Source organism: Pipistrellus kuhlii, unplaced genomic scaffold, assembly GCF_014108245.1.
Source record: "Pipistrellus kuhlii isolate mPipKuh1 unplaced genomic scaffold, mPipKuh1.p scaffold_m20_p_1, whole genome shotgun sequence".
Lineage (NCBI taxonomy): Eukaryota > Metazoa > Chordata > Mammalia > Chiroptera > Vespertilionidae > Pipistrellus > Pipistrellus kuhlii.
The window spans coordinates 59,847,639-59,873,335 of NW_023425404.1; the positions used below are offsets into that span (position 1 = coordinate 59,847,639).

At 40.4% G+C, this 25,697-nt stretch overlaps 1 protein-coding gene across 4 annotated transcripts in view; it reads right to left on the bottom strand.

Annotated features, from left to right (window-relative positions):
* The window catches only part of SLC12A6 (solute carrier family 12 member 6), a 100,693-nt gene extending 78,044 nt beyond the window's left edge, over window positions 1-22,649 (bottom strand). The window contains exon 1 of one of the 4 annotated variants that reach the window (XM_036447029.2): window positions 21,000-22,647. In XM_036447029.2, the coding sequence (XP_036302922.1) occupies window positions 21,000-21,270 (271 nt within the window). In that variant the 5' untranslated portion in view covers window positions 21,271-22,647. Of the gene's footprint in view, window positions 1-508; window positions 755-20,999 lie in introns of those variants that run through there. The other 3 variants (XM_036447023.2, XM_036447049.2, XM_036447070.2) reach the window with 3 other exon arrangements.
* Between the last annotated feature and the right edge of the window lie 3,048 nt (window positions 22,650-25,697).

Genomic DNA, 25,697 nt, shown 5'->3' on the forward strand with positions numbered 1-25,697 from the left:
GCTGGTCACCATAATCTACTCTTGTTCTTTCATTAAAGAATTTTTAGGCCATTCGCTATTAAGTTACTGTTTAACTGGTAAATTGAGGCAAAATGCTAAATAACTTGAGAAGTCACAAGTGCAAAGTCCATTGTACAAAACTACCCAACCATGCTCCCTCTTTATGTAGCTTTCAGATATAATTTAAACTGAGCAAAAGGTGAATTCTAAATTGCTCATAAATTGACTTTTATTGTGCCTTTCTTTTTGCTTGAAAACTCCTTTCATACACTGCCACCGATTCAGTTTCACCTGTGGGTAAGGAACACAGAACTCATTGTGAGGAAAAACAAACCGGAATGTGAGAAAAGAGGTTATCAGATGTACAAGGGAGTGAAACAGTTGATTGAAAAACATTTTAACCACAATATTTTTTCTCCATCTGCAGGAGGTGTTTTGAATATTTGTTACCGTTTCTCTCACAAAAAAAACCCTGTAAGTTCCCAAAGCTCCCAAGTCGAGCACTTACCTGTTTCATCTGACTGCTGAATCTGGGCTTTTGCCTCTGCTAAGCTGGACTCCCCCTCTGGGGGGACTGAAGCTGCAGCCTGCTCCTCACTGTCCTCTACCTTAGTCACAGTAAAGTGTGGCATTGTTATTGAATCCTGTGCTTTTTCTGTATTTAAACTTCCTTCCAGTCTACTCGGCCCACCCCTTCCTAGCTGTGTCCCTTTCAGACTCAGACACTGCCTAAGGGAGACAGACGCTGGGAATAGGGAAGTACTTTCAGCTCATGTGATCAACAACCTTAGAGGGAGTGGAACACTGGAAGACACGCCTTCCACAGCATTTATCTTTCACTTAGCACTCCACCCTTTGCTTATGGTTATTAAACTCAAGAATCCCAAGAACTATTTAGGCAGCTTTCCTTTCCAAGAGCTGCCAAAAGCTGGAGAGTGGGCAGAATTCATGCACTACAGCCTACTGTGTGCTCACCCACATTCATTCAAATAGGCACCACTTCTAAAAATGAAGGGAATCAATAGTTATTGAAGACCTACTCTATGCTCTTTGTTGCAATAGGAAGTTTTCATTATGATCTCACTTAATCATCAGGCTAAAGAACTTGTCCAAAGTCACAGAGCTTGTAACTGGTAAAGCCCAGCTTAAAAACTTCTAACACCTTTGTAGGTAGGCAGCATAGAAGATGTTGGGGGTTGGGGGTTGGATGTAATAAAGTCATATATTACATTAATTTATTTGATGAATTCTTATGTAGCACTGGCTAGTAAAAAAAAAAAAAAAAAAAAAAAATACTGATGCCTGGGTCTCATCCTACATATTCTGATTTAATTGCTCTCAGGTAGAGCCTGGGCAACAAATTCCCCAAGATTCTCAGATGCAGCCAAGGTTGAGAATTACATGAGAGAACTTGCCAAGTATATGGGAAAGAGAAAAGTTTGACCTCTTGAGTTTTTGTAACTACTTTTATCATTGAAAGAAACTAAGTCAGGTGTGGTAATTTAGTACTCTGGGTGATTTTTCTGTATTTACAACTCAGGTAGCTATTCTACTAATTGATTCAAATGAACCTAAAACACTACCAAATTATCAAAATTTCAATATTATATTCTGGATTCCAAATTCTTGAATATTTTAGTGCCATTGGATATTTCCAGTAGGATCTTGCCTTTCATATTTATCTTTTAAACAGTTGAATTAGCCTGGTTGGTGTGGCTGAGGTTGAGAATCAACCTATGAACCAGGTAACAGTTTGATGCTAGTCAGGTAGTGGGTTCCATCCCCTTGGGGTATGCAAGAGGCAGCTGATCAATGACTCTCTCATCACTGATGTTTCTATTTCTTTCTCCCTCTCCCTAACTCTCTAAAATCAATAAAAAAAATATGTTTTTAAAAAGAGTTGAGCTATAGCTAATCTTCTATAGTTGATGGACAGAAAAAAAAATGACTTGTGTTTATAAATCTGTGTACAGCTTGTGCATCTAAGCCCTGTACAATTGTATCCTGTCTTCTCTCCCTTCTAAAAAGCTTCCTAAACTAAATTAGTAGGAAGGTAACAAATTCTTGTTAATCTATGACAGGAGTAATTTGTTTATTAACTTGATGCTTTGATACCATAGTTGTCAGCAATTTTAAAATAGTTCTCTTACAGTGGGCTATAAGTAAAAGTTCAGGGACATAAAGAAATTGAAGACAAAGTAATAGTACAGAAAAACTGGGTGAGAAAGTGGTAAAGTGCTATTTCTGAGGACTGGTTATATAAAGAGGGTGGAATGTAAGAAATAGATGTTTTAGGTACATTAAACTACCACAATGAGGTATCACTATACCTCCACCACCACAATGGTTAAAATTGATAAGACTGACAACTCCCAATTTGGCAAGAATGTGAACAAAAGAAACTTTCACACATGGTTACTGGTTCACCCACTTTGGAAAGGGTCTGGAACTTTCCCCCTATAATCCATCAATTGCACTTCTAGGTATTCACCCCAAAAATGAAAATATATTCCCAAAGGACTTATACAAGGATGTCCATGGCCGTTTATTACTAATAACCAAAACCTGGAAACAACCAGGTGCACTCCACAGGAGAATGGGCAAAGTAACTATGATATATTCATACAAAGAATTACTATTCAGCTCTAAAAAGGAACAAATCAGTAAGAAATGCAACAATATGGATGAAACTAAAAAACCTTATGCTATGTAAAAGAAGTCTTAAACAAAAGAGAACATAATATTAGAATCCACTGATGAGGTTTTAGAACAGGCAAAATTAATCTATATTACAAAAAATAAAATACCAGGATAATGGTTGCCTATGGTGAGATGAAGATGATTAACTGAGATATGGGGCATGAGAGAACTTGCCAAGTGATGATGATGATATAAATTTTGAAAGAGTTTAGAGTTTCAAGGTTTATAAATTTGTCAAAACTCAGTCAATGTTCACTTAAAAATGTGCGTTATTTCACTGTATAAAGTTTGCCTTAAAAGAAAAAGATCTGTAAACAAATACTGAAATCTAATAATATGCATTTTGAAATATTTGGGAGAAGTTAATTGATGCCTGCAATTTACCTTGATTGCACAAATAAGAAAGACATGTGATTGGACAAGTATAAAATGTTAATGAAAGATGCTGAGTGGTGAATGTGTGTTATTCTATATAATAAAAGTCTAATCTACAAATTGACCGAATAGTGGGATAACTGGTTGCTATGACACACAGTGATCACCAGGGGGCAGACATTCAATGCAGGAGCTACCCCCTGGTGCTCAGTGCGTATCATAGCGACCAATTGTTCCACTGTTTAGTCGATTTGCATATTAGCCTTTTATTATATAGGATGATGCAGGAGCTGCCCCATGGTGGTCAGTGCATTCCCACAGGAGGAGTGCCATTCAGCCAGAAGCCAGGTTCACGGCTGGCAAACACAGCAGTGGTGGCAGGAACCTCTCCGCCTCTGTAGCAGCACTAAGGATGTTCCCCAAGAGCTCCCAGACTGTGAGAGGGCAAAGGCCAGGGTGAGGGACCCTCTAGATCACATGTGTCAAACACAAGGCCCGCGGGCCAAATCCGTCCCGCCAGGCCTTGCAATGTGGCCCGCACCGCGCTGTCATCACTGCACTCCGCTGCGTTTCCATCACAATGACAGTTTATGACTGTTCAGTAAACCATTCAGCCCGCGATTTAGGCTGGATTTTAGATTTTGGCCCCTTCTCTGATTGAGTTCGACACCCCTACTCTAGATTACTATAAAAGTCTTTAAACTTTCTGTATATTTGAAAGCTTTCATAATAAAATATTGAAAAAGATACAATGAACTGACACAATTATATAAATGAATAGGTAAGTCACAGACTGGGAGGAAATATACAAAGGACTTTTACCTAGAACATACAGAAATGCCTTACAAATCAGTAATAAAACAACTCAACACAAAATGGGTAAAGTATTTAAATATTCAAGTCATAAAAGAAGTTACACAAATGGCTAATAAACATTTGAAGAAATGCCCAACATTATTGGCTATTAGGGAAATGCACATTAAAGTAACAATTGAAACTACTGCAAGGATGTAGAGCAAATGTTGGTGACAATGTAAAATGGTACAACCACTTTGGAAAAAGGTCTGGCAGTTTTCAATAAATTTAGACATATATCTACCCTATGACCCAGAAATTTTTCTTCTAGGTATTTATTTACCCAAGAGAAATAAAGGTGTATATTCATTTAAAATTTTTGAACAGCCAGGACCGGTTTGGCTCAATGGATAGAGCGTCAGCTTGGGGACTGAAGGGCCCCGGGTTCGATTCCGGTTAAGGGCATGTACCTTGGTTGCGGGCATATCCTCAGTAGGGGGTGTGCAAGAGGCAGCTGATCGATGACTTTCTCATTGATGTTTCGAACTCTCTATCTCTCTCCCTTCACTCTGTACAAAAATCAATAAAATATATTAAAAAATAATAATAAAAAAATAAAAAATAAAATTTTTGAACAAATATGTTTACAGCAGTTTTATTCATTATGGCCCAACAGGAAACAGCCCAAGTATCTATCAACTAAAATCTAAAAAATCTTAGCATCTAAATATAAAAGCACATCACTTATGTCTCAAATTGTTTCATGTAAGGTTTAGGCAGTTACATAAATGCTTTTACATACTCTGATTTTAGAGTATTTTTAAAAATATATATTTTATTGATTTTACACAGAGAGGAATTGAGAGGAGTACAGAGCCAGAAACGTCGATGAGAGCGAAACACTGACCAGCCGCCTCCTGCATGCCCCCCACTGGAGATGTGCCCGCAACCAAGGCACATGCCCTTGACTGGAATCAAACCCGGGACCTTTCAGTCCACAGGCCGACTCTCTATCCACTGAGCCAAACCGGTTTCGGCAGATTTTAGAGTATTGAATGTTGTTAGAAATTAGAGTCATCAAACAGGTTTGTAATATTTACTTTAAAAAAAATGCACGGTATTTTTTTTTTTTTAAATAGTATGATATAAGACAGGCGCAGGCGTCTTCAAACTACGGCCCGCGGGCCACATGCGGCCCGCAGAGGAATCTGATCCAGCCCGCCAGGTTTTTTGGACAGTGAGCGCAGCCGAGGTGTTACAGTAGGAATTAGTAGTTCATATAGTCCGGCCCTCCAGCTCTCTGAGGGACCGTGATCTGGCCCCCACTTTAAAAAGTTTGAGGACCCCTGGAAAAGGCCTTTATAATACAATAGTACTAGGGGCCGGTGGGCCTCGAGGCTGCAGTGGGCACGGGGGTGGGTCTCAGCTCATCCTTTGTGCCAGTGGGTTCGAGCAGAGGCTCTGCTGATGGCTGCAGGTATGAGCAGGACCAGCACCAGTAACTGATGAGAGCACCAGGCAGGGTCTTGGTGCATGGGAGCGAAGAATTTTCAGTAACCATCAGAGGCTCACCCCAGTGACAGCAACCAGCACCCTGTCTTGGTTTGGCGCCCCCAATCACCTGATCTTCCATCCTACCACGCCCAATGCCCGCTATGTTTCATGTGCATGCCCTGGTGGTCAGCAATTGTCATAGCAACCAGTTGTTTGGTTGTTCCACCCTCCGGTCTATTTGCATATTAGCCTTTTATTATATAGGACTAGAGGCCCAGTGCACAAATTCGTGAACCAGTGGGGTCCCTTGGCCTAGCCTATGGGATCGGGCTGAAACAGGCTCTCTGACATGCCCCAAGGGGTCCCGGATTGTGAGAGGGCACAGGTCAGGCCAAGGGACTCCACTGGTGCACAATCGGGCCAGGGAGGGATACAGGAGATGGCCAGCTGGGGAGGGTCTGTGGGAGGGCTCCAGGGCTTGTTTGGCCTATCTTTCTCAGTCCCAATCAGCTGGATCAGCAGCAAACTAACCTACCGGTCATATTGTCTTCCCCCTGGTGGTCAGTGCACATCATAGTGAGTGGTTGAGTGGACTTAGCATATCATTAGCATATTACACTTTGATTAGTTGAACAGATGACTAGATACTTAGCATATTATGCTTTTATAATATAGGATAGGATTACTCCATTATATATTAGGCCAAATATTATACACATTATACTTATTTTACTAATTACTTTCAGTAAAACACTTAAAAAAAAAAAAAAGCCCATTTCTTTTAGCGGAATGGGTCTATTTGGGTAATATTTTCAAAGTACAATTTACTATGCTACACTAATTACTTATTTTTAATCACAGCTAACAACTTATGATAACCATCACTTTGTTTTTTTCAACCCATCTATTAAGTAAACAAAGACAAGGTAGATTTAGTGAAAAGATTAAAACAATTAAGGGAAAGTCAATGGAAATTTATTTTCAAATGAGGATTTTCTATCAGATTATAATATATTATCATACTATATTATGAAAAGTCGATAAATTTTAGAGCAAATCATGTATTTCCTCTGGGAACTGTACTGTACAAAAGATACACAAATAATCTAGAACCACGCAATCTGATTACTGAAATGATTCTAAAAAAGAATCTAGTAATTCATGCTAAAAATAGATCTGTGATGCACGAAAACTATAAGTGAGCAGTAACTAAATCCCTAGAATTAAAAAGCCACATACATTTTGAATGCAGGAATTTTACCAATGTCATTCTGTTCATTTTTGAGAGCATCTTGTAGAAATGATGTTGAGATTTTTAGTAACATGTTCAGTAACATTCTTTTTTTTAAATAAAAAAATGCAATTAAAGCTTGATCAAAGGTACCAGCATGCTAGTAAAAAGTTGGAGACGTATAAAATAGAACAGATTAGATTTCATGAGCACACACAATGTAGATTTAATTTATCTTATCTGTCCACACCTTTTCACAGACTTCTTTCTCCAACTCTCACACACCTCATATGACAAAGTCTTATGCAAATACCTTAAGTGTAAGTGTACATGCACACACACACACAAGTTCAGTGAGAGTGCTGAGCAAAGAATAATGGGTTTGATACAGAAACAAATTCAAATCTTATGAATCTCTCCTAAGCTCTTATAGTTTGAAGATCCATTCTGAGAGCTTTATCCACTATTGACCTCTAGTGACACTTACCCTTTAAAATTGCAACCAATTAATATTAATAGTTTTGTGCTTACAGTATTTGGTTTATTAGAAATGGTGTTTTTACAAGAAGTACTAAAATAGAATTTATTTCCAAGCAGTTGCTTCTAATATTAAAAATATTTAGGGTAGTATTCTTTTTTTCTTTTTTAAATATATTTTTTTTATTTCAGAGAGAAGGGAGAGAAAGAGAGAGGTAGAAACATCAAGGATAAGAGAGAACCACTGATCAGCTGCCCCAGCATGCTCCACACTGGGGATCAAGCCTGCAACCCAGACATGTGCCCTTGGCTGGAATCAAACCCGGGACACTGAAGGCTGACGCTCTATCCACTGAGCTAAATCGGCCAGGGGTAGGGTGATATTCTTATTGAATCTTTGCAACCACTAGCTAGCAACTAAATAAATACAAGTAGAAATTAACTATATTAAACTTTTTTTTTTTTTTTTACATATCTTACAAATGAGATTTTAATTAAGCCTTTAACAGCACAACTTGTGCCCTATTCTTATTCCCCATCAGCAGCTAGTACAAGGCTTTGCACATACTGGTGGTTAATAGATTTTTAAAAGTCCTTTCACTACACAGAATAATGTTCTGGCTCAAAGTAAATTTATGAAGAACTCTGAGCTACAAAGATTTTATCCTCATTTGTAAATTTTTCATACTCTTTATTCTATAAATCTTTATAACAATCTATACTAATAAAAGAGTAATATGCTAATTAGACTGGATAGACCGGACATCTTCCTGACAAAGCTGGGGGCATGGCTGGCCTGCAAACCCTTGGCGGCCCCAAGCCTAAGCCACCTCTGACCCCCAGCCAGGACCCCCAACCCTGATCCAGGGCCCCCTTCAGGGCAGGCCAGCTGGCCCCCACCCATACACCAGGCCTCTATCCAATATAATCAAAGGGTAATATGCAAATTGACCCTGACAGCAGAATGACCAGAACAGCTGCTGGACCAGTTGTTATGAGGCACACTGATCTCTTTGTCCCTTCTCCTCGCCATCAGACACCAATCACCTGATGGCGAATGGGGAACTGGGGGTGGGCGGAGCCAGCTTTGGGCAGCTGGGGAAGATGGCCCTGATTGCAGGCCAGGCCTAAGAACCATACCCGTGCATGAATTTTGTGCACTGGGCCTCTAGTCTATATATATATATATAAAAGGTTAAGTATCTGTTCCAGCTATGACACACACTGACTATCTGTATATGTAAAAGGCTAAGTGTCCGCCCAGCCAGTATCTATGACATGTACTGACTACCAGGGGGCCGATCCTCAATGCAGGAGCTGCAGTTACGCGCACTGGCCATTTAAAAATAAATGGCCAGCTGAAACTGTTTGGCTCAGTGGATAGAGCGTCAGCCTGCGGACTGAAAGGTCCCAGGTTTGATTCTGGTCAAGGGCATGTACCTGGGTTGCAGGCACATCCCCAGTTGGGGGTGTGCAGGAGGCAGCTGATCAATGTTTCTCTCTCATCCATGTTTCTAGCTCTCTATCTCTCTCCCTTCCTTTCTGTAAAAAAAATCAATAAAAATATATTTTAAAAAGTAAAAAATAAACAGCCAAAACCAAAACTCAGCTTCTCTCAAGTGAGACACAAGCCCCGCCACCACCCCAGAATGACATCCCATCAAATCACAACTGATGCTGCCAAGACCCCATGGTGCAAAATGTGACCCATAGCCCAGCCCAGCCCGGAAACAGTTGCTGTGGGTGCCTAATAATGTCACATAGCAATGCCTGGCTTCCTCTCCCTAGCACCTAGCCTCCTTAGAGTTTCTTCAGTCCAGGAACCCAACTTGCTTTATAGCCAGATGCAAACATTTCACAGTTTAACCAAATGTTTGTGAAGCAGCCGAAACCGGTTTGGCTCAGTGGATAGAGCGTCAGACTGCGGACTGAAAGGTCCCAGGTTCGATTCCAGTCAAGAGCAAATGTTTGTGAAGCATTTTCACGTGCCTCATCTCATTTGATCCTCACAGAAAGTCCTGCAGTAGGTGGATAGGAGACTCAGTAGAATCCTCTTTTCATTAGCCAGAAAATAGAGATTTAGAAAGTTTAGAAACTTAACCCTAATGAAAAAAGAAATGGTGGAATTTGAAAATGACTTCACGTTTTCTCACTGCACAGAATATAGTCCAACACTGCTGCAGTTAAATATTTTACCCTTTGTTCTCCCTGTGTGATCTACAATAATAACCTGCTTCATGTTGATATTTACTGCTGTGTTTCTGACAACTACCCGAAAGAGAAGTTGGGGTGCTTCACTGGGCTGAAAAAAGTTTAGCTAAATCAGAAAGCAGGTCTAATTAAGCAAGTTTATTCTATATCTATAAAAGGCTAAGTTGACTTGTGCATGAGCAATACATATAAAGCTCTCGCAGATGCCAACTGCACATGTGTGCTGCAATCTATCATTGTATATTGTGAATTTGGTTGACACTTCTATTATAAAGAAAGGACAAGTAGTGATATTAAAATATTTCTTCTAATTAATTTCCTTTCAATATGCATGCACCAGGACACTAGTCAATTTAATAAATCATCCTGTTGATAGAAATGTGTTCGAGAGGTAAAAGATCTGAACTTCTTTAAAATATCCAACTTCAAATATGGAGTTATATGGAGAGAGGAAAGAGATAATATGTGCTGGAGAAAAGATTCTTAAGAAAAATATCAGACTAGCCCTAACACATTCAGGTAACACATGTTTCAAAGTGCCATTGGTAGGCAAACACTACCTCACAACCCCTTGAATGTGGTGTCATTAGGGTTAGGCAAACATATGAAAGGCTATGAACCATTTCTTGAGAACAGTGTTTTGTATTTTATCTTTGGTAAAGGACTATATTCATTGTAGATTAAAGATTTTGTTAAAAAATAAAGTGAAAATTACTAGATAATGAAATAAAAATACAAACGTAAGTTTCAATTTTTATTAAGTTTAAAAAACATAAAACTATTCTTTCAAACTCTCAATTTCTGAGCTCATGGCCTTACAGACAGGTAACAAATAGCTCATGGACCAGCACTCTCTGCATACTACACTCTCAATAGCCCTGTGTTACAGAATCTTGTAAACATTTTAGCGAAAAGAGAATCACAAGTTCATTATTTAAATTTAGAGCTATAACTGGAGCCTGAAAAGTATACTGGCTCTCATTCTTTAGAATATGTTTTCCTTATTTATCATATTTAGCAAATCCTTCTCCCACAGATACTGCAACAGTAAATATTAGTTTAAAATATCAAAATGGTCACAAATTCTAAATTTTACCTTACTCTGTCTAGGGGTGTCGAACTCAATCAGAGAAGGGGCCAAAATCTAAAATCCAGCCTAAATCGCGGGCCGAATGGTTTACTGAACAGTCATAAACTGTCATTGTGATGGAAACGCAGCGGAGTGCAGTGATGACAGCGCGGTGCGGGCCACATTGCAAGGCCTGGCGGGACGGATTTGGCCCGCGGGCCTTGTGTTTGACACATGTGCTGTAGACAATTATAGAAATAATTAAATAATTATTTTGGTGAGGATCAACTACCATGGATGGCAAGGACTTAAAACTTCTACATCTCAACCAACCGATGTGGCTCAGTGGTTGAGCGTTGACCCATGAACCAGGAGGTCACAGTTCAATTCCTGGTCAGTCAGGGCACATGCCTGGGGTTGTGGCTCGATCCCCAATAGGGGGCATGAAGATTCAGCTGATCAGTGTTTCTCATCATTGATGCTTCTATCTCTCCCTCTCCCTTCTATTGACTTTAGAGAAAGCCAATAAAAAACACATTTTAAAAAGCACATTTTTCTTTAAAAAAATAAACACTCTACATCTCAAAATTACATAAGACTGCCTATGAAAACTAATTTTTATAAAATGACATCAATGATGAATATTGTATAATGCATTTGGAGGCTAACAACTACAAGATAATACTGTTCATAGAAAAAACACATTATTTTCTGGTGGATTCATAATATTGTAGAGAAGGAAGACAAAGAGTTCTCCAAACTAAACTTCAGAAAAATCTGCTTTGCTGAGGCTGAAGAAATAAATCATGCATTCTTCAATATATTTGAGTGTCACTATGTGCCAGGAAAGAGGAATCCAAAGGACAAGGAACTCGAGATCTTGTTATCCAATTAAGGAATAGTCTAAAAGGCAATATAAAACCAGGACTATACATACAAATATATTATAAGCATAAAAGAACCTTCAGAGCACAACATACTATCACCTTACCCAGTTACTTCTTCAGGGACCTAAACTTGTGAGTCTTTAATAGATAAAAGAATGCAGTAGGATAGTTGATGAATGGCTACTTTAATTTGATGGCTAAGTCAGTCATTTTGGCTGCTGACCCAAATACGAAAAAGGCATTATCAAAAGTATCTGAGTACTCTGAGCCCTCAGTTTCCACTGTTATTATTTATTTATTTTACAATATTGTTAGTTCCTGTATAAGGCTGCCCATCTCTTTCATTAGTCTAATGTCATTATAGTCCAGGTTTGATAGAACCCAAGAAACACCAACCAAAGAGATAGCACTAGCAGTTATTTAATTTCTGATGCGACATTTCATTCTTTTATTGTGAAATACTTGCTAGATGAGCTTCTAGTCAACACTATAAACAGTGTATAGAAAATAAAAACAGATATTAAGCAACATATTGTCCAAACTTAGGGCATATTTTCAAAAAAGGAAATGAAAACGCAAGTCAAAACAAAATGTCTTGGTTAATTTTCATCTCATAGAAAAAGTGTCTCTATAAGTTATTACTTCCTCCCTTCCCTGCAACAAAACATTTTAAAATAGATTTGAACTTGGGTCAAAATACAAATATTCATTAACTTTAGAACAGATGGACTAATGCAAGTAACTAAATAACTGTTCAGGTAATTCAGCACTACTACACTGCCCTGGTATTTGCACATCATTTGTGTTTGAAACAAACAAACAGTAAAATACACATCGTTTGAATAGATTTTCTTTTAGGAACGTAGAACTTTAAGTTATTTGGGAAACACCATTTTATTAACTGTCCCCCCCCTCCCCATTTCCTTTAATGCCCCAATGCCAAAGTAATTGCAAAAATGTACACAAAACAGAAATTGCATTTCTTTTATGCTTCCTCTTCTGTAATATACAACCGAAGCTTAATTAATATTTCAATAGAGCCAACCATTGTTAATATTGAAGAGAAAGTGCAATGACAAGAACAATGGTGTGAGAATCACACACATTTTCTTTATTTAACCATATCAGCTTCAGTTTTCTCCTGGATAAGAAATCCCATCTTACCTCAGAAGAAAATTACTTTTTTTTAATGGAAAAAAAAAAATCAAAACTGATGATTTTTAGGAAAGAAAAGAATTAACTTCATTTGATAGTCAGTAAAGAGCACTTTCTATTTCCTACTAGTTACTAAATTATTTTTGGAACTAGCACCCTGCTAACCTACAAAAAAATAAATCAACAAAATATAATTTTTACATGCATTTTAGGATGTAAATTAACCAGCTTTGAAAATAAGTATTATTTCTAGGTATTTTTTCAAAAACTAGGGGCTAATACTCTTAAAATAGAGAAAAATTTCAGTTGAATTCAATTTCTCAAAGATCTGCAAAATGAAAATGTATACGTATATAAAAGAATGTTTAACTATTAGCGTTTTCTTTTTTAAAACTAGCAATATAAAAAATGAATAGCCTTACCCCAAAGTAAAAGCAGACCCAGCTGGTAAAATGAAGGAAATTCAGTTGCCACTTTCCTAAAAATTAAAGCTACCTACCAAATGGTTCCAACTGTAAACAGATGAATGCTATCGAGTATCTTGCATACAAATTTCTCAAGGCCATTAAAAATGTAATAAGGCTTAGCAATGCAGTAATAAAAATGCAAAGCAGAAGTTGACACTGATTAATTTAGCAAGGAAACCAGAGACTGAAACCAGCTCTGAGCTAAAATAACAGAAAATTTTAAAAAGAAAAAACAACAACCCAAAGTTAGTCTTAAGACATAAACATACTTGTCATTTCCTTATAACTTAATACAGGCTTTTGTTTTCCATATCTGTACTTTTCAACTGCAAAAAAAAAAAAAAATCAATTTTAGAAGGAAAAAATAAATAAAAAGCTTCAGCCCTTACATTCTTTCAATTAAGACAGCCAAAGGTTTTGCAGTCTCTCAGATTAACTTACATACAATATTGACTTATGAAATTTTGTTAACTCTAAATTCCTCCAATGATTTAATGGTGGTATAAAATCCTTCAAAAGTAAAATGTATCTAAATATGAGAAGTATTTAAAAAATAAATAAATAATGAGAAATGACAAATTAAATTGTCATTTAAAATATGACAAATGAATATTGTAGAACTGAGCAAGTATTGTAATATTTCCTATTAATCACCAACTGAATTTCCACAGTTAAATCAAAGTGCTGTGTGTGTATGTATTATGTTCTAAAGTTCTGTGTTCATATCTTCATATTTAATTTCTGGGATTCTAAAAAATAGAGCTAAGCACTAATCCTAGGGTTTTCATGGAAATATCTTGTTTTTCCATTTACTTACAACACTTCATTAAAATATTGCATTTGTTTTACCCATTCAAAAAATAAAATAAGCCGAAACCAGTTTGGCTCAGTGGATAGAGTGTCGGTCTGCAGACTGAGGGGTCCCAGGTTCTATTCTGGTGAAGGGCATGTACCTTGGTTGCAGGCACATCCTCAATGGGGGGTGTGCAGGAGGCAGCTGGTTGATGTTTCTCTTTCATCGATGTTTCTAGCTTTCTATCCCTCTCCCTTCCTCTCGGTAAAATATCAATAAAATATATTTTTTTTAAATTTTCAAAATTCCTACAATATAGCTCTCCAAACTTTCATACCTACTGTTAGGAAACACATCACAAAGAATTTAAAACACATATAATTTACATTATTCTGTGTCAACAAGGCCACCACATGTAGCTGTGCAGATTGTGTCAGGCCAAAAGGATAGGGGACTGCAGGCTGTGGGCTGAAATCCAATTTGCCCTTCTCCAATGAAGTTTAGAAGGGGTGCCTTTTTAGAATTTGCACAACTGCTCCCCTGCAGACCTGATTGATGCCTAACTACTCGCCTACCAGCCTGATTGCCCCAACTGCCATCCCCTGCCAGCCTCATGGCCATGAACTGCCCCCTTCTTCCAGCCCACAAGTATTTATTAGGCAAACAGAGTCCACAAGACCCTTGTGCAAATTCTATAAAGTCCACAAGTATTTATTAGGCAAACAGAGTCCACTATCCAAAAGTTTACAGCATGTCATACTCATAAGTCATTACAAATTGCCTTAAAAGTCAGTTTTAGAAGCATTCCCCTTTTTCTAACAGCCTTAATTAAAATGGGAAAGTATGACTTATGAGGTCCCCAGGTCCCCAAGAGTATCTTCTTTGTTTTCTATTCCAGTAGGTAATATCAAAGCAAAGCTTATGAGAATCTGGAATTAAGAACATGCCACTGAGCTGAAACCGGTTTGGCTCAGTGGACAGAGCGTTGGTCTGCGGACTGAAGGGTCCCAGGTTCGATTCTGGTCAAGGGCATGTACCTTGGTTGCGAACACATCCTCAGTGGGAGTGTGCAGGAGGCAGCTGGTCGATGTATCTCTCTCATTGATGTTTCTAGCTCTCTGTCCCTATCCCTTCCTCTCTGTGAAAAATCAATAAAATATATTAAAAAAAAAGAACATGCCACTGAGAGGAAAAGACTGAAACCCTTGGTGGGAAGAATTAGTAAGGACAAAGAAGAGACCATTAAAGATAAAAGAGAAGATGTTGAAGCACCACTTTACCAATCACTGGCATTTAATCAAATTATCTAGAGCAGTGGTTCTCAACCTTCTTAATGCTGGAACCCTTTAATACAGTTCCTCATGTTGTGGTGACCCACAACCATAAAATTATTTTCATTTCTACTTCATAACTGTAATTTTGCTACTGTTATGAATCATAATGTAAATATCTGTGTTTTCTGATGGTCTTAGGTGACCCTTGTGAAAGAGTTGTTTGACCCCCAAAGGGGTCACGACCCACAGGTTGAAAACTGCTGATCTAGAGAACTCTATGAAAACTTCTATAAAAGAAAGCCTTTTCAATTAAAACACCTAATTGCAGCTCAACTATTTTAAAGTTTTTATTATAGTCTAGAGGCCCGGTGCACAAAATTTGCACGGGGGGTGGGGGGAGGTGGGTGTTCCTCAACCCGGCCTGCAACTTCCCCACTCTGGGACCCCTCGGGAAATGTCTGACTGCTGGTTTAGGCCGGATCCTATCTGGCAGTCAGACATCCCTCTCACAATCCGGGACCCCTGGCTCCTAACTGCTCTGTCTGCCATCCTGATTGCCCTCTAACTGCTCCCCTGCAGACCTGATTGATGCCTAACTGCTCCCCTACCAGCCTGATTGCCCCAACTGCCATCCCCTGCCAGCCTCATAGCCACGAACTGCCCCCTTCTTCCAGCCTGATGACCCCCAACTGCCTTTCCCTGCTGGGGCCTCATCGCCCCAACTGCCCTCCCCTGCTGGCCTGATCACCCACAACTGCCCTCCCCTGCCACAACCCACCTCCTCCACCGGGATCCACCTCCTCCATGCAAGGCAATGGAGATGCCGGGACCAGCCTCCTCCGCACCATGCAGAGCTGCGGGACCTCCGGGCCTTATCCCACGAGCGGCTGCCAGGCCCTGTCTCTACTGTGCGCGCGGCCATCTTGTGGAGGGTGTGACACCACGTAGGTTTTTATTATGTAGGATGTTTTCAAATATACATACACCACAGAAAATAGTAAAAATGCTTCCCTGTTTTTTAACTCTATATCTTCAACTTAGTATATATTTATTGAATACAAGTTATGTGGCATCACAATTATTCTAGGTGCTGAAGATACCAAAACAATTTTTGTCTCTGTCCTTAAGAGAACAGTCAGCCTAATTGAGAAAAATAACATGTAAACACAACAAAATTAAGTGAAATAGGTGCTGCTATCTATATATATATAAATGCTTAAGCGACCATCATGACCAACCAACCAGAATGACTGGTCAACCAGTCGCTATGATGCTCACTGACCACAAGGGGGCAGGCACTCAATGCAGGAGCTGCCCCCTGGTGGTCAGTGCACTCCCACAGGGGAAGTGCCGCTGAGCCAGAAGCAGGGCTCACTGCTGGTGAGCACAGCTGCGGCAGTAGGAGCCTCTCCGGACTCTGTGGCAGTGCTACCGATCGGCTCAGCGCCAGCTTGGGCTCCTCCCTGGTTGCCTGGTGCTTGGTGCACTGCTACATTCCCTGAGGGGTCCCGGATTGCAAGAGGGCACAGGCCAGGCTGAGGGACCACTCCCCTTCCCATGCACTTGTCTGTGCACTGGCCCTCAAGTATAATAATAATAAGTATAAGGGATATAGGGACTTAAAGAAATAGATTAGTTCTATTCTATCTGGGTATAGGGATGAATCTGAAAAGGTTTCAGAGAGGGTGACTCTTGAGGGAGGGACCTACCTTAATTATTTTGCATTTCTACCACCTAATGCTGCTCCATAAAAACTTGGTAACAGCCAGTCTGAGTTGGAATACATGGAGTTGTTTGACTCAACTGGCTTTTAAGTCTACTCCACTTCAGAAACCTATTTCCAAGGCTGTACAATATATCATGTTAACACTGGAACTGCCCCTCCTCTGAAACCATTAACTCCAGCATTCAACTGTCTGACCAGTCTGATCCTTCCACATCTTTCACAACCACTTTACCTCGTCAATTCCTCCAGTCTGTTAGGTCTCCATTTCACCTCAGTTCATCACTTTCCTTTGCTGTACTTTTTTACTGTGTATTATTCTAAAATTTGCTGTATTTTTTCTATTTTTTGTGTTTTGATGTGTATTTCTATTGTTGCATTTATCATACAGCATTATAATCTATATGAAAATGTGTTTCCTTTCTCTATTAGATCATAGTTTTCCTTAGAATAGTTATTAAATTCTTTTTATCAGTCCTGTATCCTTAAACACCAGAACACGGCCTGACCCATAAGTGCTCAGCAGATATTTGATGAAGGAATGGATAGTGTTCTCGTCATTTTCACCATTACAGATGAGCTCTCCAAAGACAGAAACAATGTTACCTGAATATTTCCTATAATTCCTACCAGAGTGCCTCACACATATCAGAACCTTTATTGATTAGAAAGGTTGAAATATATTACAGCCTGTATGAGACATATAAAAATATGTTCCTTGCTCTCTTTTGGTATTATTCTTTTGACAATCAATTAAGATAATCAAATACTCATGAAGCAAATGTAATAAAATGTTCATCCCAGCAGAAGCAAAATGAGGTAAATGGAAAGCACTGGCGAGAAGCCAGGAGGCCTGCATGTCAGGTTTGGTTTTGCCACTCTGTGATCTACAATATAACTAACTGTCTCTGTAAGCCTTAGTTTCCTCACTCAGTAAAATGAGGTTTGACCCAAATTCAATTCTTGATTACCTGAGATTGCCTAACATGCTATGCCTCTTTTAAAATTTTATTATAAAAGTGATACACTCTTAATATAAAAAATTGTACTTATCCTTCTAAATTGAAAGAAAAATTCCCACTCTATCACTCTATTTTCAAATTCCTTTAGTCTGTTGACGTCTGTTGAGAGATCCATTCTCAACAGTTCCTTCTGTATCTTTAAGACATTCTTTAAAAATATATATATATTTTATTGATTTTTTACAGAGTGGAAGGGAGATAGAGAGTCAGAAACATCGATGAGAGAGAAACATCAACCAGTTGCCTCCTGCACAACCCCTACTGGGGATGTGCCTGCAACCAATGTATATGCCCTTGACCGGAATCGAACCTGGGACCTTTCAGTTCACAGGCCGATACTCTATCCATTGAGCCAAACAGATTTCGGCAAGACATTCTTTAGGCATAAGCAAATACAGTGCTAAGAGTCTTGATTTTATTTACCAGCTGTACAGTCCCATAACTTCTAATGAACCCTGACACAATGAAAAAAGAACAATAAATACTTTGATAGCAAAAAAGATAATTACCTACTTTCAAAAGGCCAACAGTAGAAAAAATTAAAATACAGAATTAAGTATTTAAAACTTCATGCATCACTCCTGCCTTGGTTGTGCAATGTAATGTGAGTAAAAGGTATGTAATAAGAAAACAAACTTAGTTAGCATGGCAAACTTCTCTACAGTAAGAAACATGGGAGGCCTGAGGATTGTGGGGAAAGGATTGAGAATCATAACAATATTACAACCACAGAAGGATGTGTGGAAAGGGAAATATATATATATATATATATATATATATATATATATATATATATACACACACACACACACACACACACACACACCAGAATTCTAAATATTAAAATAGCAAACACAATTTGGAAATACACTGCCAAAACCGGTTTGGCTCAGTGGATAGAGCGTCGGCCTGCGGACTGAAAGGTCTCGGGTTCGATTCCGGTCAAGGGCACATACCTTGGTTGCGGGCACATCCCCAGTAGGGGGTGTGCAAGAGGCAGCTGTGGTCGATGTATCTCTCTCATCAACATTTCTAACTCTCTATCCCTCTCAATTCCTCTCTGTGTAAACTCAATAAAATATATTTAAAAAAAAAAAACAATTTTGAAATACACTATGAGCATAAAAATAGAGTTAATTGGCCCTAGCCGGTTTGGTTCAGTGGATAGAGCATCAGCCTGTGGACTGAAGAATCCCAGGTTCAATTCCCACAAGGGCAAACACAATTTGAGCTTGATCCCCAGTGCAGGAGGCAGCCAATCAATGATTTCCTCTCATCACTGACGTTCCTATCTCTCTCTCTTCCACTCCCTTACTCGCTGAAACTAATAAAAAATAGAATTAATTGTAGAAAAGGAAGTAGCTTTCCTATACTAACTCCAGCCCAGAGACAAATGTAGTTTATATATGTCCTTGATTTTCTTGACAACAACATTCTTTGAAGACCTATGTCTAACAAGGGATTAGAAAGCCAAAGGTAAAATAATTATATTTCTAACCAATCCCCTCCAAGGGTGAGAAAAATATATCACAGGATGAAGTCATTATAAGAAGAAAAAATTTTAAAAAGACAAAGTAGGTAACTAGTTTCTTCAGAATATGGGGGAATGTGTGATCCAATGGCTGGACAGTTAATTTCCCTTCCATCTGATACCAGAGAATATTTAAACATGAAGAAATATGCTAGATATAGAGCCAAGCTTTAACTTCTGTATCCATCTAAACAACATAGATTTTACCTTCACATAGGTGAAATCCCAGTTTTCCTCCTATAGTATAAAATGATACCACTCTGGAATGTAAAGAATGCTTACAGGTAAGATAATGGCCTGGACAAGAATCCTGTTCTGAAAAGCTAACACATTACAGAAACAAACCTACTTTTTAAAACAAAATACAAATGTAATTCCATAACATATAAGCCACAAGTCTAAAAACATTTAACTACAAATTACCTAATGACAATTGCAGCAATAAAAAAATTAACACTGATATAGCCTTTATCTGGTATTTTTACAACCTCAATACAGTATGTAAATAACTATAATTTAGAGTTAATTTGGAAGAGAGGGAATTATTTATTTTATAATGCATTTTAAATGCTGTGTAAATAGTGCAAAGTTTGTCAAGTTGAAAATAGTTAAGTCCAAAAACCAGCCTGTAATAGCTCCATTAAATAAATGATTAGTTGAAGATAATCATTATAGTTGAAGATAGGACTATAAACTACCAAATCTCCCTTCTCTACAGACACTGAAAAATACAAACAGAAATAAGGAACTAAAATTATTCTGGTTTCCTCACCCCTTGGGTTAGGAGGACAGTATGTCCTGACACTAGAAAATGGTAAGTCACTTTCAAAGGTCAGTGGTTGAAGCTATGGCTTTCAAATTTGGGTAGAATATCATTTTCAGAGCCTAAGATTCTTACTAGAAATTTCCACTAACAGACTTATCTACAGTTAGAATACAGAACTAAATATATAGTGAATGTAAAACTAAATATATGAAGCAGTACGGCAGTTCTCAAAAAATGTTATGAACTTTTAACTCATTTCTCTCCCCATCACCTCTTCTCACTAAATCCAATGAAAAGGTCCAAGCTAGCCAACACAAATTGCTTCAGAAAGCTAAAAGTCTTCAATGGTCAGTCTAAGTCAGAAGTGGCTTGTGTGCTACTTCCTGACTACAAAGATTCAATACTCAATACATTCCCTTTAAAGTTCAAGGTGAAAACATTAAGTTGGAATCAGCCCCTACAAACGTCTTTAGAAATTTCTCTAATCCAAAGGATAACACACTAGGTCTACTCAGCCTCAGCTGAGTAAGCTTAGCTACTGGAACTACTGTTTCTGTAAATTATAATTTAAAAAAAGAATTTTGTGATACCATATCTCAAGTCTTTGTAGAAAAACCAATAACTAGTATATGATCAATAACTACTCCTTGAAAATGGCCTTAAAAGCAGGCTGTAAAAGTTATCGAGCCCCAAAGCTAGCATTTAGGATTCTCTGTGCTGAAAAACTATTAAATTCTTTGCTCTTCATCCTTAACCAAGATACCCATTTCAGTGCTAAGGAGACAAAAATGAGGAAGTCAAAACATACATTAACTTTTCTTCTTGCCATACACCCTCCACATGCCAAATTGCTACTGCAATAGAACCACTATGCTACCCATTATTTCAAAGGGCTCCTAAGCACCTCAAAAAGAGGTACCTTGGTTCCCGATTACTGTAATGTGCAACAGAAAACCGATCTCTCAGAAGAGTCATCCTTGGCAAGTAAACCAATAAAGGAAGAATCCTGTCATCTGGGTTTCTACTTACCCTCGGTAACATCCTGGGGGTTAGAAGTCCGGTCACTGGCTGGATCCTGGGCCAGAGTTGCCAGTGAAGTGGTGGCTCCAGACATCTCGCTCATAGGGTCACTACGGGTGGTTTCAGGCATGCTCTCCCGGGAGCTAAATCTTACTCGGGAACTGGATCTGGAGCTGAGGTCTGGGCTGGTGTCTGACAGACCTGGAATATCATCAATCTTCGTTGGTGTCACCATGAACCGAACTGAAGCCATCTTGGTGGTGGTTTCTGGAGGATGCATTTTTTTTTTCTTCTTTTTCTTTTCCTTTAAAAGGGCACCAAGGAAATCCCCGCAAAATCCTTCCTCCAAACGCTAGCTGCTTTTGATCGCAAAAATAGAAAAGATAACTTTAAAAAAAACACACCAATTGCCTTGATTTACACCACACGGAGCCCCAAATAAGAATCGTTATACTCAGAATTCGAGCAGACTGTCCTAGAAAGTGCACTACCAGTAGCTGAAAAATATTTAAGAGTTAAAAAAAAAAAAAAAAAAAAAGAAGACAAAACGATGTCAATCTCGTGTAACTTCGTTCCTCCGGAATGAGGAGCTAGCTAGCTCCGTCTCCTGATCCAGGGCTGCGGGCTCAGGGCCATGATCTGAGAGAAGCAGGTGAAGCCTTCCTTCCTTCGACCCCCAGGTGTCGGCCAAGGTAGTTGGTTCTTTTACCTGGTAAATGTCTCACGGTTTTAGTGGAGCCAAGTGCACACAAGCCCACCCTTAGGATGCAAATACAGCACAGAGATTGAAGAAGAAAAAAACAACACACAAAAAACACGGTCCCGGCCACCTGTTGTGTATCAGGTGAATACCCCACAGGTCTGGCTGGGAGGAGGTGTGTGCAGCAGAGCCACCCGCGGTTTGTGAGGCCGATAATCCAGTGGTGTCTGGTGGGAGAGGTGCGCATGCATAACGGGAAAGATATCCCACACGAGGACGGAGGAGAATGAGAAGGGCGAGCGGAGGAGGATGCAGGGGCAGAGCGGATGGATTCCTGCCTCGGAGAGGTGCGCGGGGGCGGCCCGCCCGCGCTGCTGGCAGAAGGGTGCCCGCGACCTGGGGAGAGAGGCGACGCGGACAGACACCCCGATGGCAGCCCAGGGTCGTGGCCAGTCAAGTCGTCGCTAGTCCGTCCAGCCCAAGGTCCGCTCGCTAGGTGTCCCCTGCGTGTGACAGGACGAGCCGACCCTTCGCTGGGAGACGCTCTCTCCCCTACCGGGTCCCCGGCGCAGGTGGAGTCCTAGCAAAAGAGCAGACAAGCCCCGCAGGCGGGTCCCGGCCGGCCGTGAGGAGGGGGCGGCGGCGGCGCGCGGAGGTCGCAGGTGTGGGGTCCCGGCGCCAGCGGAGGCGGGTGCGCGCGCAGCTCTTGTTTACGAGCCGGTAACTGTTTCGGGGCCGCGGCGCGCCCGGGAGGCTCGGGCTGCCAGGAGGGGGGCCGGCCGGACGCCACAACGGCAGTTACGTGACCTCGCCGCTCCCGGCCCCCGGTTCGGCGGGCTGTGCAGGCGCCGCCGCAGGCCCTCCCTTCCCTCCCGGCTTGTTCCTCATTCGAGGTTAACTGTCCTAAGAGAAGCCGGGAGCGGTCAAAGGGTGGAACCGTCCGCCCCGCAAGTGCCGGGAGCCCCGCCCCGCCTCTGCGGCCTCCGGGGACGGCGCTGCCGGCGCGCATGCGCGCCCTCGCTCGCTCGCTGGAGTGACAGCGGACCCGGCTGAGGGGGCGGGGCCACGCCGGAGGCCCTGGGCACGACGGGAATTGTAATTGGCTTGCTGGACCTGAGCTACCTGCACTTCAGAAAACAAATCCCCTTTCCTCTTAGTCCCGCTTTCTTGCCCTTCCTCACTCCTGGAGGAATCTCAGGGAGTAGGCCCTGCCCCTTATCCTCAAATACCTCAGGGACCTTTAATAAGAGGGCCCCTGAAAATTTATGATTTTTTTTTTATTAATCCTAACCGGAGGTTATTTTTCCATGGATTTTTATTTTTATTTTTTAAAATATATTTTATTGATTTTTACACAGAGAGGAATTGAGAGGGATAGAGAGTGATTTTCGTCTTTTATGCTGTCTTTCACAATGTATTCAGCTATTAACTCATATTGTACACATTAAATATGTAGTTTGTCAACTATACCTCAATAAAGTTGAAAAAAATGCTGGTCGATGAGAGAGATACATCGACCAGCTGCCTCTTGCACACCCCACACGGGATGTGCCCGCAACCAAGGTACGTACCCTTGACTGGAATCGAACCCCGGGACCTTTCAGTCCGCAGGCTGACGCTCTATCCATTGAGCCAAACCGGTTTCAGCTCCATGGATTTTTTAGAGTGGAAGGGAGGAGAGAGAGTCATTGATGTGAGACACATGGATTGGTTGGCAAGTGCCCTTCACTGGAGCCCATGTTCTATCCACTGAGCCAAACTGGCTTGGGCCATGATTTTTTAAATTATTTTAAATCACAAACCTCCCAATGGAATTTTTATGTAGAAGTCTATTCTAAAGCATTGTGTCAGTGATTTTCAACTGGTGTGCTGCAAGAATTTTTAAAACCTGCAATACCTTACTATTTAGTCAAAGGCACTGACCTCTTTTCCCTTAGATTATCAAATTAAAAAATTACAACAGCTATCAGGTGTGAATGTGTCAAAATCTCCCCCCCCCCCTTTTTTTGGTCAGATTGGCAAGAAAAATACATGTTTTTTGGTGTGCCACAGAATTTTAGTAATTATTTTACATGTGTGCCATGAGATTAAAAAGGTTGAGCCCAATTTAATGAATGGAGGTGTCTTTAGTGGTTGAGCATCGACCTATGTACCGGAAGGTCACAGTTTGATTGCCGGTCAGGGTACATGCCTGGGTTTCGGGTTTGATTTCCAGTGTGGGGAATGCAGGGGGCAGCCGAACAATAATTCTCTCATCATTGATGTTTCTATCTCTCTCCCTTTCCAGTCCTCTATAATCAATAAATATATTTTTAAAAAGGTTGAAAATCACTGCACTGTATGCTCAAATTTATGCAGCTACATAGTCTCACCTTTTCCTTGTAGTTTATGCTGTCTTTCACAATGTATTCAGCTATTAACTCATATTGTACACATTAAATATGTAGTTTGTCAACTATACCTCAATAAAGTTGAAAAAAATGCTATATTCACTTTCTTGTCAGACTGAACATTTCATTAACGAAAACATCTTTATTTTATTTTATTTTTAAATATTTTATTGACTTTTTACAGAGAGGAAGGGAGAGGGAGAGTTAGAAACATCGATGAGAGAGAATCATCGACCAGCTGCCTCCTGCACACCTCCTACTGGGGATGTGCCCGCAACCAAGGTACATGCCCTTGACCGGAATCGAACCCGGAACCCTTCAGTCTGCAGGCCGGCGCTCTATCCACTGAGCCAAACCGGTTTCGGTGAAAACATCTTTATTTTAGACCTGAATAAGATACTTTCTCTTGATCCCATTCCCAGGTTTTCCCTATTGCTGCCACCAGAATGTGGTTCTTAGCTTATTTATTTAATGAATGGAAGTGTCCAATATATTTTGGCTCATCAATGTTTTGTTTGAAAGTTATTTCTTGTAGCTTTGATCAAGACATTTAAATTTAACAATCTGGGCCCTGTCTTTGCCTGTGCCCTTGCTGTACAGACATGGAAATGTTTAAGCATCATCCTTAGCAACAGATCATAACTGTAAGACCTGAGCCAGGAAATTATCCTTTATCAAATGTCGAAGTCCAAAGTCTAACTAAAAAGACCCAGGTAACAAAATGAGAAACAATTTCCATTTAAAATGTAAATCTCCTCAAAGCTGGATGCTTTTATAAAGCTTGTGCCTATTGATTTTAACTTTAAGAAGCAAGAAATTGACCTCCCTGAAGGATTAGTTTTTTCTCAGGCAGGTCTGCTGTTCATTCAAATCTCAGAGACTTTCCCTTTATAAAGAAAATAGAGGTCCAGTGCATGAAATTCGTGCACAAGGTATGTGTGTGGGGGTCCCTCTCAGCCCAGCCTGCTCTCTCTCCCATCCAAGACCCTTTGGTGATGTCCGACTGCTAGTTTATGCCCGATACTGAAGATTGGGCCTAAACTGACAGTCAGACACCCCTCTCACAATCCTGGACTGCTGGCTCCATGTCGCTCACCTACTTGCCTGGTTACCTCTGAATGCACCCCCCCCATGCTGGCTTGGTCACCCCCAATTGCCCCCTCCCTGCTGGCCTGGTTGCTCCTGTCATTGTGTGTGTGTGTGTGTGTGTGTGTGTGTGTGTGTGTCGCCAGTCTGGTCACCCCTTACTGCTCCCCATGCTGGCCAGGTTGCCCCAACTGCCCCACTTCTGCTGGTCTGGTTGCCCCTAACTGCTCTCCCAGCCAACCTGATCACCCCCAACTGCCCCCCCCCCCCCAACCTGGTGATCCCTCACGGCCCCCACACCAGCCTGGATGCCCCATGCAGCCTGCTTGTTCAGTCATTTGGTTATTCCTCACTAACCCCCTCTGCCGGCCTGGTCACGGGCAGCCATCTTGTGATGACATGAGGGTTAATTTGCATATTACCTCTTTATTATATAGGATATTGGAGATTTGCAATATCAAATTTTGTTTTATACCACAGTATTTTCACTCACTTATATATGTAAACACTGCCTAATAACAACATACTAAA